At 43.0% G+C, this 17,424-nt stretch overlaps 1 protein-coding gene across 1 annotated transcript in view; it reads left to right on the plus strand.

The window, feature by feature from the left end:
- The window catches only part of LOC126153857 (uncharacterized), a 1,728,205-nt gene that overhangs the window by 1,655,883 nt on the left and 54,898 nt on the right, over positions 1–17,424 (plus strand). Inside the window, exons 51-53 of the mRNA XM_049916098.1 lie at positions 2,251–2,478; positions 3,350–3,574; positions 7,369–7,750. Coding sequence (XP_049772055.1) covers positions 2,251–2,478; positions 3,350–3,574; positions 7,369–7,750 — 835 coding nt within the window. The remainder of the gene's footprint in view (positions 1–2,250; positions 2,479–3,349; positions 3,575–7,368; positions 7,751–17,424) is intronic.

A 17,424-nucleotide genomic window follows, 5' to 3' on the forward strand; every position in this document is an offset into this window, starting at 1 on the left:
ACGATGCAATGGATCACTTGCAGGACATTGCTCTTCTGTCTGTAGGTAATAATTGGAACGGTGTGATCAGTTCTTCTGTAGGGAATTACTAGAGCTCCTGAGGGATGATTCAAGACAGAAAAATGAAATGTACACACGCAATTTACTTTTAAAAGATAAACTGCTGTTGAACTAAACAAAATGGAGTTCATGAACTGGCTAGTGCAATGCTCGAACAAAATAGTTATTCACATTTCCAGAGCTGGAACTTTGAAATGTCACTTCACCTCAGGCAGCACGAGCAAAAGGTGACTCAGGAAAAATGAATGGGTGTCATTGACAATGACAGCGATGAGGTGCTTGTGACGGGCGAGTAGTTATTGGGATTACGATGTTCATAATGGAAAGGAAAAATAGGCATGACGGTATGAAAACGCCAACGACATATTATCAGATTCGAAGAGCAAGAGATATTTCAGACGATTCAGAGTGAAAATGAAAAAAGAAAAACAAAACAAAGAATAAAACGTAGGGGGAAAATAACGACAAAAATTTTGAAAAAATTTTGACTGTCATACCATCTGGCTGAAGACCACAGCCACCCGTTTAAACAAAAAATACATACTCAGAGCTGCACAAAGTGATGGTACTGCAAATTCCCGTCAGTACTACCAATACTCATCACTCATCATGAAAATGAAGCAAGAGAAATGTGCATGGACAATAATAAAATATATAGATAGTAAAAAGTATGAATCACTGAGCATTAGGAGTAGCTGTAGCTAAAAGGATAGGTCTGAGGAGTAACGAGATTTTCGCTAATAGCTTCATTTGCACTCCCCTTTGTTACGCACTTTAAGTAGCCAGTCGATGCCAACAGAAAACGCAGAATAAAAATGGATATACTATGAGAAATCAAGAAATGGATGTTGAGAGACCAGTACTCACGTGCTGCCATAGCTAACATGGTGAATACACATCAATTGTAAATATTAGATAAAGAGGAGACAGCGGTATTACGCACCCAGTTTGAGCAACGACGCTATGAACAAGGTGACTAAACGTGGCGAGTATAAAGGCATTTCTTTGACCGTATTTTAAAGTGTAAATGTTACGCAGTTTCATTACTCGAATTCTGTACGCCGGAAAAAATAGCATCAGCTACAACTGTGATACTCATCTATAAAAGAAGCACTTATCGGAAAGAGAACGGACCGTCTGTCATACAAAAAGCTCTATACCTGGTGTGCAGGCTACTGTACAGTTCACAAACCAGAAATATGTAATGTTAAATAGATCTAAATCTAATCTACACACACACACACACACACACACACACACACACACACACACTGCAAGCCACAGCATGGTGCGTGGCGGAGAATACCCTACACCACTATTAGTCATTTCCTTTGTTTCACTCGCAAAAAGAGCGAGGGAAAAACAGCTGCATACACTCCTCTTCACGAGCCCTAATCTCTCTAGTCTTATCTTCACGTTCCTTAAATGAAATGTACGTTACCGGCAGTAGAATCGTTCTGCAGTCGGCCTCAAATGCCGGTTCTCAAAATTTTCTCAGTAGTGTTCCCCGAAAAGAACGTCGCCTTCCCTTCAGTGATTCCCATTTTAGTTCCTGACGCATTTCCGTAATACTTGCGTGTTGTTAGAACCTGACGATAACAAATCAAGAAGCCCGCCTCTGAATTGCTTCAAAGTCTCCGTTAAACCCGACCTGGTCCGGATGCCAAACACTCGAACAATACTGCAAGTGAGTCGCGCTAGTGTCCTATAATATTATAAAAATGGTGTTAGCTATATAGCTCACTATCGATGCCGAAGCTACCTTCAAAAATATCAGCAAAAACCGGTACAGTACTCGGACAGATTTCGCAATAAAAAAGACTAACATCTCAACGTTACAGGCCAAAAACGACGACAAGTATCAGAAATTCTTCTCCACCACAAATATTCCTTACTTCACACTTATTTCACATATAGCTCTGTACAAAGTACTTTTGACTTTGGTATTACTGGTGTTGAACTCTCCTTTTAATATCATTAAAGCCACACAGAATCTTCTCCTATAACTATGCTTGTATCAGTTTTGAAAATAATTGTTCTGGAATTCGTTTCAAATGAGAAACAAAATAGTGTACATTCAGTACTATTATTGTTCACTTTAAGCTACACGCCAATGATTCCTTTATTTATATTTCTTGTATTGCTGTGTTTCATGTGCAATGTGTCTCATAAAATACTCGATTGTTTCAGAGGCACGAACCAGATCCTCTGTTGCGAAGTCAGAACTGCTTTTCTTTTGAGGGCTTTGCGAGGTATATGATGGACAAGGACAACTACGCCTTTATCAGTGAAAGAATGGGCCCAGAAGAAAGTGAAATGGACCAACCGTTGTCGCATTATTATATTGCATCTTCCCATAATACGTACCTCACAGGCCATCAACTGAAAGGGGAATCTTCTGTCGAGCTATATAGTCAGGTACTAGATCATCAGTGTTTTCCTTAAATTCAATCGCTCTGATGAGTACGATTGCTGACTGGCATTACATTTAAGAGTACCGTGGCTTTTTTTTCTTAAATGTTACTTGTTTTTAACATTATTATACTAGAACATTAGTTGCTGATGAGTAGCGAAATTAGGATATTTTACCAGACAACTCATTTGAAAATATATTCCTGCACATTCAGTGATCTTTCTCAAATTAATCACTTGCATATTACACTTACTTTTACTCTATTTTATAAATTTCTGGTCTATTAGTTTATTCTTTAATCACTAGTAGGTGCCTCTCCATTATATTTTACTTTTTAATTGTCACTGTCGCATTATGCCTATGTTGGAGCTTTTCTCCTAATAGGACACAGAGAATTCTGCATGTCGTCAATGAAATCACTTCATCTCTTGTTTCATTATTACACTATTCATGGATAATTTTATCAAGCTAATATAAACTTGAGAAAAATATTATAATTTCTCGGGAGGTACTGTTTGTTACACTGTTTCGGTACCGTATTTGAAAAAATAGTTGTGTAAACTTGTTTTGCGTTTTAAGCTTCCTTATACGTGGTTCACTGTTAATTTATAATTAAAAAGTTCTGTCTTTTGTTCTTTTCCGATATTTCTTCCACTGTGGCGACAGAAATTTACAATTAATTGCATTGCATTATGCAGTTTGACAATATTCTGAAGTTTCTCAGGGAAGTATGTTTGTATCACTACTACCTCCACCCCCCCCCCCCCCCATAGCTTTTCTAAGTTGTATTATTCCCATGTCTTCCTTAGACAAGCAGCCTTCGTTAAACTAACTTAGGCAATATTTTGAGAACAATAATTAAACAACTTCCTGCAGGTGCTACTAACAGGCTGCAGGTGTGTGGAGCTGGACTGCTGGGATGGAGATGACGGCTCGCCGCTCATTTACCACGGACACACGTTCACCACCAAGATACCGTTCAGGTCAGTCGTCGAAGCCATTAACAGGAGTGCCTTTGTCACGTCGCCGTACCCCGTCATCTTGTCCATAGAGAACCACTGCTCCGTTCAGCAACAAACTCGGATGGCACAAATATTCCAGGTGAGCCTTCGTAAATGTTTTAAATGTTCTTGATACTTAACTCTTAATCTCTAATTTCGTTTGTCGATTATAGATAATATAGGAAACCGTAACTGTATACTAACTGAAATGTAAAGACAGACAACTGCCCAGTCACTTAAAGATATTTGTTCATTTCTATCAAATAGTTTTCGAGCCTTTTCAGGCTCATCTGGAGATGAGGCATGCAGAAGTTTACATAAGCGTGGTATAGCAAGATTCGGGGTATTCCAGTTTGCTTGTGTGCATGTCCGAAGCAACTTTGCATTGTATTTATGAACAACACAGGCACTGCAATATCGTGCTAAATACACTCCTGGAAATTGATATAAGAACACTGTGAATTCATTGTCCCAGGAAGGGGAAACTTTATTGACACATTCCTGGGGTCAGATACATCACATGATCACACTGACAGAACCACAGGCACATACACACAGGCAACAGAGCATGCACAATGTCGGCACTAGTACAGTGTATATCCACCTTTCGCAGCAATGCAGGCTGCTATTCTCCCATGGAGACGATCGTAGAGATGCTGGATGTAGTCCTGTGGAACGGCTTGCCATGCCATTTCCACCTGGCGCCTCAGTTGGACCAGCGTTCGTGCAGGACGTGCAGACCGCGTGAGACGACGCTTCATCCAGTCCCAAACATGCTCAATGGGGGACAGATCCGGAGATCTTGCTGGCCAGGGTAGTTGACTTACACCTTCTAGAGCACGTTGGGTGGCACGGGATACATGCGGACGTGCATTGTCCTGTTGGAACAGCAAGTTCCCATGCCGGTCTAGGAATGGTAGAACGATGGGTTCGATGACGGTTTGGATGTACCGTGCACTATTCAGTGTCCCCTCGACGATCACCAGTGGTGCACGGCCAGTGTAGGAGATCGCTCCCCACACCATGATGCCGGGTGTTGGCCCTGTGTGCCTCGGTCGTATGCAGTCCTGATTGTGGCGCTCACCTGCACGGCGCCAAACACGCATACGACCATCATTGGCACCAAGGCAGAAGCGACTCTCATCGCTGAAGACGACACGTCTCCATTCGTCCCTCCATTCACGCCTGTCGCGACACCACTGGAGGCGGGCTGCACGATGTTGGGGCGTGAGCGGAAGACGGCCTAACGGTGTGCGGGACCGTAGCCCAGCTTCATGGAGACGGTTGCGAATGGTCCTCGCCGATACCCCAGGAGCAACAGTGTCCCCAATTTGCTGGGAAGTGGCGGTGCGGTCCCCTACGGCACTGCGTAGGATCCTACGGTCTTGGCGTGCATCCGTGCGTCGCTGCGGTCCGGTCCCAGGTCGACGGGCACGTGCACCTTCCGCCGACCACTGGCGACAACATCGATGTACTGTGGAGACCTCACGCCCCACGTGTTGAGCAATTCGGCGGTACGTCCACCCGGCCTCCCGCATGCCCACTATACGCCCTCGCTCAAAGTCCGTCAACTGCACATACGGTTCACGTCCACGCTGTCGCGGCATGCTACCAGTGTTAAAGACTGCGATGGAGCTCCGTATGCCACGGCAAACTGGCTGACACTGACGGCGGCGGTGCACAAATGCTGCGCAGCTAGCGCCATTTGACGGCCAACACCGCGGTTCCTGGTGTGTCCGCTGTGCCGTGCGTGTGATCATTGCTTGTACAGCCCTCTCGCAGTGTCCGGAGCAAGTATGGTGGGTCTGACACACCGGTGTCAATGTGTTCTTTTTTCCATTTCCAGGAGTGTATGTTGTTGTTGTTATTATTTTTTGTTTAAGTTACACCAGGGCATGGGGAACATTTTGTGAGTTTTTGTTTTGGAAAACTACACTAAGACCGCGATAGCCCTACACTCGATAATCTGACAGAGCCGTTAGTCCACTATACGTCAGAAATGTTCCCGGATTTTTAGCCTGCCGTGGTTGTCAGTACAGTTGGACGCCTTCGAGAACCATGGGAATGGGTCGGCGCAGCGCCTCGTCAGTAATAATTGTCTGCCTCACTGAGCGATTATATTCTCGCCGAGATAAACTGGTCGAAGAACCTCGACATGGAAAGCAATGTAAATGATCGATCTGAAATCCAGTAATGAACTGAGTGCGTTTTCACTAGAAGAAGTTGACGAATGGATCGACATTGCCAGAAATTTAGCTATCGAAGAAAAGCTACCTGACGACGTGATATCGCAACGTGTTTTTAACCCACAGGAGGGACCAGAAACAGACTGACAAAGAAGAAACGCATACAACTGACATCTGTTACGCTGACGTCAGAAGCCAAAAACACTTTTCTCGAATTCACAGAGAGTAAGCAACAATACATCGCTTCTGAAGTTATGAGGTTGCACATGATACAAAATAATTTTTTCAAAAAAGAGCTCAGTCCAAGAACCAAGTTAGCATTTCTGCGATGTTCTAGAGTACTCAGAAGAAAATTTCAGCTAAATCATGAGTGGTAGACACCAGTCCGATGGAAATGTCGTGTGGCTAGGGCCTCCCGTCGGGTAGACCGTTCGCCTGGTGCAGGTCTTTCAATTTGACGCCACTTCGGCGACCTGCGCGTCGATGGGGATGAAATGATGATGATTAGGACAACACAACACCCAGTCCCTCAGCGGAGAAAATTTCCGACCCAGCCGGGAATCGAACCCGGGCCCTTAGGATTGACAGTCTGTCACGCTGACCACTCAGCTACCGGGGCGGACACCAGTCCGATATAACCATGCCTTTGATAATGTCAGATATCTATCATATTGCTAAAGACAATGATTCTAATTAAACTGCACCAAATTCTTACAAACAGTTTATATTAATTTTCTTGTTCTTGGTCTTTTCGGTTCAGTGATGCTTACTTTATTTCGTAAATGGTACACGAAACGTCATTTATGTACATTGAACACCTCTAAAACTTCCAGCTTTAAACTACTTTAATACAGCTTCAAAATAGTTCAAATGGCTCTGAGCACTATGCGACTTAACTTCTAAGGTCATCAATCGCCTAGAACTTAGAACTAATTAAACCTAACTAACCTAAGGACATCACACACATCCATGCCCGAGGCAGGTTTCGAACCTGCGACCATAGCGGTCGCTCGGCTCCAGACTGTAGCGCCTAGACCCGCACGGCCACTCTGGCCGGCATTTAATATAGCAGTTCAGGATTCGACTTTTAATTCAGTTTTGTTTTTACAGAAACGTAACACATACTTTTAATTATTTTATTGTAATTACTCCTATTGGCTTTAATTAATAACTTACTTGTTTAAAACAGTGGGTTTCGCTTAAATCCATTTTATTAACGAAGACTTTACAAAGATATTGATAATCCGGTATATATGATAGTCCGCCATTGGTATATCCCCGAGAATGACGTATTATTAGGGTCCTACAGTATTTGGTGAGGGTTTTTAATTCGCTGCCTGCACGCCACTGCTTCATATTTTCGAGTGCATCATTCACTGTCTCCTTCAGCTTTGCTCTGTAGTCTGCAGGTAGCACAGGAAGGATGCTATCAGCGTTGGCCGCTGTTTCGTTTATTGTATTCCTTCCATTTAATGATTCCTTGAGGGATTCTATCATGTAGTCACAGAATACAGGTCCGCATACTGATCCCTGAGGGCAGCCATTGGTGATTTTCAAGTTACTACTACTACTGCTGCTGCTGGTGGTGGTGCTGGTGGTTCTGCTACTACTAATCAGTAAAATAGCTATTTCCCCTCGGTATTTTTCTTTTCTTTTCGGCGGTGTTTGAGCATAAACCGCCATCTACAGCTGTATTGTCGATTTGCAGAGCGTGTTCGGCGACAAGCTGGTGACCAAGTTCCTATTCGAGCCGGACTTCACGGACGAGTGCCAGCTGCCGTCGCCGGCGCAGCTGCGCTATCGCATCCTCGTCAAGAACAAGAAGCTGACGGCCGACATCCCCGTGGCGCCGTCTGCGCAGGCGCCGCCCCCGCGCCACGGCAGCAGCTCCCACACGCCGGTGCGCGCGGCGCCGGGGGCGGCGGGCGCGGGGGCGGCGGGGTTGGCGGGGGCGGCCACCATAGGGCCCGGCTCGGGCAAGCAGCCCTCCTCGGGCAGGGCCAGCTCCATCACCAGCGGCGGCTCCGCCAACGACGACTTCAGCGACGACGATGACGATGACGACGACGACGACGACGAGAACATCGACGGTGAGTTGCACCTCAAGGGCCGACGTTTGTATAGCGACATTTTTTGAATTTGAACGTCCAATTTGCTATCGTATGTGCTTGACATTATTCGAGTACGGGGGTGATCTAGACTAATACGAAACATAGATGCAAAAACATCAAACAGACAAGATCGCTAAATATAAGTTTATTTTTATGACTGGTTTCGGCAGCCTAAGTTGGCATCATGGAATCTTATGTAAATCCACCTCAAAGCTTCTCTATCAACCCATCTGACTGGTTGGACAATGACTTTCTCAAATTTTGCATGGAACATCATAATTCCCTGCTACTCTCAAGCCTAGATTATCTTGAACGGATCACAACATTTGCTTAATTTTTTCAGATAGCCGGGAGGGTGGTCTCATTCCTCGCCCGTTTATGACTCTGCCTTTTCTTACAAATTGCTGCACTGCAGAATAGAAGCCACGCTATATACTGGTCTTGGTTGAAGGGCATCACGTCTTGAGTCTTGATTACCTCGAGAGCGTTGACCTAATATCGCGGAAAAAATAATCGTTCCTTCTGAAAACCGTCGTCCGATGGCTAAACTCTGAGCCGAGGTGCTCGCTGTCCAAATCAGTCCTAGCTCACTTCTGATCTGAATAAGGAAAGCTGGGAGCCGCACCAGTCTCAAGACAGACTTAACCTCCGATGATGGGGGCTATCATCGAAATTTTTATCCGAATATGAGGCAGCAAGTAATCCGTTATGTTTATTTACGTATGTCATAATTGCGGTTTAATAGAGGTGATTATCCGTTTTGGCCGTTGCCGGTAAAGACCTACATTGCTGATGTCAATCTTTTGTAGAATTTTGAAACATATTTTAAGGTGGGGTATTCTGACGTCTCCGCAGACCGCGATATCCTCTGTACAACGTGACTTCCACAAACATCGATCGTTCGAAACCTAGCTGATCCGTTCGCTGGCAAGACTGTAGATGCCAGCGCACAAGTTTGTACCGCGTTCCTTGACTTCCGGAAAGGTTTAGCTGCAGTTTCGCACTGTCGGCTAGTGACCAAAATACTAGCGTACGAAATATCAGATCTGCTTTATGATTAGATTTCCCAGCTGTTAGCAGGGAAATGAAAAAGTACCAAGGAAATAAAAATCTATTTTATCTCACACCATATCCAATCACGTTCAACCTGCAACCTATCTATAATTTATTCCACCTGACCTAGCCGGCCGCAGTGGCCGAGCGGTTCTAGGCACTTCAGTCTGAAACCGTGCGACTGCTACGGTCGCAGGTTCGAATTCTGTCTCGGGCATGGATGTTCGTGATGTCCCTAGGTTAAGTAGGTTTAAGTAGTTCTAAGTTCTAGGAGACTGATGACCTCAGATGCTAAGTCCCATAGTGCTCAAAGCCATTTTGAACCATTTTGAACCACCTGATCTATTCCCACAGGTGTAACGCAAAACCCCCTCCCACAAAACTTTAACTAACACTCCCCATCGACAAACCATTCCATCCATACAGCTACCTCTTTCCTCCCTCACAAGACACAGTGTGTTTTTACACGGCCATCCTCCATGACATTCACCCTGTCCGCTCCCATTAAAAATCACACTAGCCGACTGGTCCCTACTTTATCGAAACGCCAGTACGACGCACTTCCAGAAACACTCATATTTTATTTTCTTTACTTTTCCACATGAAGCCTACCACATCCACCTCCATTCGATCTGCAGAATGACCAACATCTTCCCCCAGAACATCGTCAATGACACAACGTTGACGTTGGAAATTATCAAAGCCACATCGCGATCATCTTTACAAAACACAATTCGTTCTGTGATGACCGTCCTCCGAAACAACCTGGCCTTTAAGCGGCCCCAAATCCGGCCAAGTAATATTACATCATCTAGCTTAACATCAATCTCCCAACGTTCAGTTTGGACAATGGCACCATCGCATCACGGTCATTTATTTTATTTAAGTTTATTGTTATTTTGTTTGTCCCTGTTAAGAGCATATAGAACCTTTAGTTAGTTTTAGTCTTCCTTGTTAATCTTTTTTCTAAATATTTCTACATCCACTCACTATGAGTCCCTTATCTTTCTTGTGTCCACCCGTTTTTGAGTTTCATACATCTTTCAGCTAGCTGTAAGTCTATGTTCTATTTCTAGTCCATGCAGTGTCCCGTTCATGATGTAGATTTCCTTCGTGAATCTTGAGTCATCCATTAGTCCTATATGCCCATAGAGTTACAGAAGTCTTCTCCAAGCAATGGAACTATACCGTTCCGTCAGGAAATACAATGCTTGTTAGCTTTTGCACATTCTGATACCGACTTAGATTCGGTCCGAATATTTTTCTCAGTATCCGTCATTCCAAAAAATGATAATGCTCAACTGCTTAGAATGCTTTTCGGAAAACTACTGTCTGGTAGAAACGTAGTATGGCTTTCGTGGAAAGGGAGTTATTGTCATGGATATTCCAGATAAATGATTAGGCTTTACGCATTTTTCTGCAAAGGTTTTACTGGTTACTTTTTCATTGCCATTGCCATAATTTGAAGCAAGTACTTGAATTTTTATTGTGACCGATATAGTGTATATGTGTGTGTGTGTGTGTGTGTGTGTGTGTGTGTGTGTGTGAGAGAGAGAGAGAGAGAGAGAGAGAGAGAGAGAGAGAGAAAGAGAGAGAGAGAGAGATGCTCAATTATTATCTATTAACGTCCTTGTTAAAATAATCTGAATGTGCTTGCAGTTAAAAACGCATAAAATTCAAACTCACCTAAAATCACAATCACTTTCTCCCATTCTAATTCACATTTACCTGTTCAATCGTACCCTACCATGCTTATGCTGAAAACGAGATTTTTGTTCCTTGCAGTGGCAGTGCCATTGAAAGCCATTTATTACACTGTTGACGGTTTTTGAAGAGATCATATTTTGCACAATAATATACAGGATGAGACATACACCTAAATATTTCGATCACAACATGAACCCTTGAGAAAACAGTCAAAAAACATAAAAACACGCAGGATTTTCGATGACACCACACAAATAAGAAACTTTCGCCTCAGTCAACATCAGGCAACAATTCGTGTACATCGTAGCCGAAATCAAACATGAACAGCCATTAAACGGTTACCATTGTAATGTAATTGGATCAATTGCTTCAGATCGATCTATGTATCGATCTGTAGTGCCTTGGCTACTGGTCAAATAGCTGACTGGGAAATCTGTGACTGCCAAGTTCTTTAGAATATTTTACGAGAGCTTTTGTAATCCCTTTTTGCTGGTTTCTGGCGAGGTATAGTATTGAATATACGTTGGCAAACCACCATGTTTAATCCGATTATCTAATTGTAATGTAATTTTAGAAGCATGTGACAGTAAATGATGTTAATGTGTCAAATTTTGGGACGAACGTCTGGCAAATAAAATCACGATTTGAACTAAAGTTCGGATTTATTTACAAGAATATTGCTATCGGCAGCTGCAATACATTACCTTAAGCAGCCCAAGTCTGAACTCAAATCGGTATCTGTTCTCCTAAACGACGATAACTCGAGGCACCTTGCTTTTTATGGGTCGTTGGAGCTTCATTAAACTGTGCCACAACAAGTATTTGGAGCATGTGCTTTTTATTGACAACCAAGAAATAAGCGATACAGTCTCAATACTTCGGTTCAGAACCATTAACGGCATTATTAATACTGATTGGATACTTTTGTAAGAAGTATGCTCGATTCGTACTGGGCGTCAGTTGAAGGGAACGGGACAGAACATAACGCAAAGTCTGTGTCAAACAATGCCACTTCGCTTACCTCAATACCAGCCTGTGAAAGTGAGGTTATGGGCTGCCACAAGTGACGCAAAAAGTCGGAATACAGTATCACAATTAAGAAACAGCAATTATACTTGCTTATGAATGGCCAAAGAAATATTCATAATCTATGTTCTTCAAAAAGTTTTGCGATAGCCCAATGAGAAATGAAACACTAGAAGAGAAGCCTAAAAACGTTTTAAAACACCAACATTTATTTTCTAGAGAAAACGTATAAATACAAACCCATCAAATGTCATTTAGAAGGCAGTTAATACAGCCATTTTACTTTATACATTATGCTTTTCTCTTCCTAAGTGCAAGTGCCAAATAACGCTAAAAACTGTATTTCTCTCCTTAAACAAAGCCAACATTTCCATTGTGAAAAGTGTTGTTTGACGAAAATGGTTTCATAGATTTATGTCCTTCGTTGTAAAACGTAAATTATTTTTCGCTTTCAGATATCTGACCTCTTTCATGGAATAAACCGCAAAAGAAAATATTAAAGTGATAATGGAATCTTCCAAATGGTCACTAAAACTGATATATAGTGGTTTGTTTTCTGCGTCACTATGGTGATTGTTTCTGGAACACCGCTATCATTTCAACTAGTGCAATGTACATGAATACTCATATACTGCAACACATAAACCATAACATCCAGTTCATGTCAGACACTAACATCCCTCTGTCCTGTCTGAGACTAACAAATGGCTCTGAGCACTGTGGGACTCAACTGCTGAGGTCAATAGTCCCCTATAACTTAGAACTAGTTAAACCTAACTAACCTAAGGACATCACAAACATCCATGCCCAAGGCAGGATTCGAACCTGCGACTGTAGCGGTCGTGCGGTTCCAGACTGCAGCGCCTTTAACCGCACGGCCACTTCGGCCGGCTGAGACTAACAAGAAACCCCTCGAGTGCGAGGTCGCAAGAGGCCAATGATGTTAAAGGGATTCGACGCCCCATATATTGTCTTCCATGGGATCCCAATATTGGCTACTAATGGCAACAGGGTGCGGAACTGGAGATATCCAATGGTGAGCACAGCGTGAGACTAAGGGAGTGTAGATTAATTGCTTAGTCGACGAGTAACTCATAACAGTGCTATAATGGTAATGGTGTTGATACTAAGCTGAGCAATGGCAAAGGTAAATAAAGCAAACATAGCACTATATCTACAACAACACTTGCCGAAGTTGATATATCGTCAGAAGGAAACCCAAGGAATTTCGTATGTGAGAAACAAGTAACAGACGAAATATTAGCGTTTGTGCTAGATAAGTCATTGGACTGTATGGTGTCATATACGCTCGACTGTGCGGACAGTATACAAGAGGAATACACTGATGACCATAAGTGCTTAACAAGTATAGTTCATCCTTGTCAGAGAGGGAGCCAAAAATCTGGTCTCCAGTTAAACATAGTAATGGACTTTTGGTGTCCAAGGAGGGGGTACTAAACATAATTATGTGCATGGAAGATCATCCTCAGCATACTAAAAAAAATTATGAACAGATTTCAAATAAGTCCGCAGCAATATGACCGTGAAGTCATAAGAAAAACTAGAGATGTTCAAAGAAGGACAAGGAGCACTTGTTACAAAAACTTGTGTGTGCGCATTTCAATGATGTTCGATACAATTCACAGGATGTGCAAGATAGTGACGTACTACGTTATGCACGTCAAACTGCACGCGACACAGATTACAGTGGTTTGAAGGGAAGCAGTGAATGGTGTGCCGACAACACGCCCCTCCATATCCGCATCCAGTGACGCCTGTGAGCTGAGGATTGCACGGCGGCCGGTCAGTACCGTTGGGCCTCCAAGGCATGATCGGAAGGAATTTTTTTTTAGTTTTTTTAGTGAATGGTTGCATAACGTCAAACAGTGCTACAGAGTTGGAAAACGTAAGCTAACGAAATTTCAAACAAAGCGTCAACTTGATGGTGCACAGGAAACTGCGGAATCGGTCCGAAAATTTGTAGCTGAGATAAACAAACTTATTCCATCGTTCAGAAAGGAATCTATTTTTAGCTTCGACCAATTGTGATTTGAAGAGGAAATTCGTATGGAAGGAACACTGGAAATTAGAAGTACGAAGAGGTTCGTATCAAGACCAACTAACATCAAAGCCTTTAACGTATTTGTATACAATTATAATGACTATTATTCTGGATGGTAAAATGGCTGGAAAGTTATGTATTGTGCTTCGAGAAGTTGGAAGTCCTCTGTCCCTTCCGATTCTCGATCGTGTGCGTGACCTTGAAAGGGCAGAAGGAAATATTTACGTCTCAGCAATCAAGGGTGCGGAAATGGACGTAAGAGAACTACAACCGTGGTATGAGCATTGCTTTTGGCCAATAGATTCTCAAAATTACTTGCTTTTGCCTGATTCCTGGTGTGCACATAAAAATCATACTCCTTTAGAGCAAACGATCCCTCCTGAAAAGTATGTGACATTGTAGTTCATACCACCTGGAACCACTGGATAAATTCAGCCTCTGGATCCAGAATGAGATTTTCACTCTGCAGCGGAGTGTGCGCTGATATGAAACTTCCTGGCAGATTAAAACTGTGTGCCCGACCGAGACTCGAACTCGGGACCTTCGCCTTTCGCGGGCAAGTGCTCTACCAATTGAGCTACCGAAGCACGACTCACGCCCGGTACTCACAGCTTTACTTCTGCCAGTACCTCGTCTCCTACCTTCCAAACTTTACAGAAGCTCTCCTGCGAACCTTGCAGAACTAGCACTCCTGAAAGAAAGGATATTGCAGAGGTACTGGCAGAAGTAAAGCTGTGAGTACCGGGCGTGAGTCGTGCTTCGGTAGCTCAGTTGGTAGAGCACTTGCCCGCGAAAGGCAAAGGTCCCGAGTTCGAGTCTCGGTCGGGCACACAGTTTTAATCTGCCAGGAAGTTTCATATCAGCCTCTGGATGTTTGATTCTTCCTTGCCTATAAAACAAATTATCACGCTATCTGCAGCTATGCCTTAAAAGATAGCCAGTTTCACGATAAGCTCCACGACAGACTATTTCGCATTCGGCTGCATGCCATCACATTCCATCAGTTCTGATCACAAGGTTACATCAGTATGATTCTATATGCATTCTTTAAGAGTGTATACCTAGCTGAACGTCCTGAACTCCTCAATGAGTTCGCCTTCAATTTGATGATGCAAACCTTTGTGATCACTGTGGCGCACCATTTTTCATTCGGTGTTCATCGTGCAAGTTAATTGTTTGTTTTGAACGTTTCTTGAATGTCGACGATGTCCATTTAGTGAAATGTAACACACTCCGATCTTTGGTCCTCTCTGGCACACATTTTCAGTCGCCCTCCTGGTGCAAATCGTGTGTCATTATCAGCAAATATTTTTCCTGTCATTATTGTTAAAACAGCAGTTTCAAATAATCCCTACTAAAGACTGAACTTGTGAACTCGCACTCAAGGGGTTCCTTGTAAGTCCAATATGCAGCATAGTCACTTCCTGGAAATAAACACTGTCCAGAGTTTCTAAGGCCGTTGCTGACTTCGCTGAACAATAATGGCTGTGCCGGCTGCTGTCCTCGTGAATGTTTGCCGTGGACTGCTGAATGGCACTTATTCTGTTCAAACTGCTGCTAGCACTCAAATTCCACAGGGCACACTCCCGGACTGGATGCAAACAGCGGTTGACTGGCTAGGGCGCCAGTTAAATAGCCACGCGGATTGATACTGGCAATCACCGCGATTGGTTGTGTGTGCCGAGCAATAACATGTGCCCTGTTGATTGGCTTCCCAGACAAAGTGCTGTCATCCCTCTTCCTAATTGGTGCTCGTGACGACCCGTGCAAAATGATGCGACCGCCAAAGGGCGCGCCATGGGCTTCGCCTTGATGGCGGCCGAGCCCGCGCGCCGTCGTGATGAATGGGCGGTCTACCCGGCAGGGGCAGTGCTGTGAGGGGGGGGGGGGGGGAACAAAAACAAAGCAGACGAGACTAAGATGAAACAAAAGCGCGAACATGTGAGCACGTTAGTATCAAAACTGTCTGCCGATAGTTCTTGGTGCTGAAGTCCTGTTCCATTTCGTTCACGCCTGTCTGAACGCCGCCATGTGAAAAGCATTGTGAAATATTTTGACATTCTGTCCCTTTCCATTCTGACAAGTGTGAATCGATTTTAAAGCTTCTTCTTTACTCGGTCACAGTCTCGCCACTTCAGTTTACGGCAAAATAGCGTGGTTGATTTTCACTGGATTGAATTTTAAAACTGCACAACTGAAGAACAATAACATTCTACTGTCAGTCCCTCCCTCACCCTTCGCCTTTTCAGGAATTATCATCATCATCATCAAGTTTATTTTCGGATTAGACAGTTTTCCCGTTCCGAAACCAAACAATAGAAATCTGATGGCACTATCTTGTTCGTGGTCGTCCTATTCTTCTTCTGCCCATGGGTCTGTAATAATGGGTTCTCTTTGGTACTGGGCTTTGATCCATTCCTTTCCAAACCGTTCAGTCTTTTCTGTTATTCCTAGAACTTGGAGCTCCTCTCTTATCTCACTGTTCCTCTTATTATCTTCTAATTTGTATTCTACCAGAGGTCTTGAAGTCTTATTTCTGCCACTTCAATACTTTGGATACACAGAGCAGTGAAGGTTCAGTCACAGTATTACAGAATTTAATATTGTCTCTTTCCTTGATTTTGTTAAGGAACGTTCTCTCAGTTATGCGTAACCTTTGTAGTTTCTTTTCAGGATCGTTATCATATGCATAACAGATATCACAGACCACGTAGTTGAATACATGGACATGATCCAATATGTAATTCTTGATTATGATTTTCGCTCAAAGATTTTATTTTTAACAAAAGACCACAACTTTAATTTTGCTTGCGGATATATATCGTTTTGTCATTAAATTTAAGGAGTACACAGCTCATTGTAGTATGTCTTCTGTATCCGCCAGTATTACCTGGTCATCTGCTAAAAGGAATGAATTAAATACTGTACATGTCAGTGCTTAAGTATCTGTAGACATAACTATTGGTGGCTGAGGACTGTGCACTGAACAACACTAAATCAGTGTTCACATCGTTTGCAGACTAATAATTATAGCCATTACAAGCCATATGTTTTAGGTTGGTTAGTACCTTTAACTGCATGTGGCAAGAGCAAGCCATTAATGCTTATTTTCCCCTGTGTAGCAGGTCAGCTGTTGAAGTTTCGACTTATGGACAAAAAAAGTTTGTCTATACTGACAGACAGAGAGTGCTTAGTTGTGCAGTAGACTATGCAGAAAACATTAGGTCGTAAAATTTGTGACGTGTTTGCAGAAGACTGATGCAGAGAAAAAACGACCAACACACTGATGTGTGAACATATTAAGGTACCACATATAAATTCATCTGCACTTATACTGGTTACAGTCCATATAGTGTGAGTGTAAAGAAGCACTTGAAACTTCCTGGAAGACAGAACTTGGAACATCTACCTTCCACAGTTAGTGTTCTAGTGACTGAGCTATCCAACCATGATTCACGACTCCCATCCACAACTTTACTTCTGTCAGCATCTCATCTCACCAATTGGTATTTTTTGTGATCTCTCCAAGGTCTTCGACTGTATAGATTATGATACTCTCTTAGAAAAACTCAAGTCTTATGGAATTGTTGGGTTCACACAGAGCTGTTTTCAATCATACTTGGCAAATAGAAATCTAAAAGTTCTGTGAATAATTCATACAATGTTGAAAAGGTAGAATATTTTAATTACTGGGGTAAACACACAAAGGAAGTCCCACAGGGTTCAGTTCTGGTTCCACTCCTATTACCTACACATACATGTGACTGACCTTCCTCTTAATATTAAACAAGCTAAATTGGTACTT

The sequence above is a fragment of the Schistocerca cancellata genome, chromosome 2, assembly GCF_023864275.1.
Source record: "Schistocerca cancellata isolate TAMUIC-IGC-003103 chromosome 2, iqSchCanc2.1, whole genome shotgun sequence".
Classification (NCBI taxonomy): Eukaryota; Metazoa; Arthropoda; class Insecta; order Orthoptera; family Acrididae; genus Schistocerca; species Schistocerca cancellata.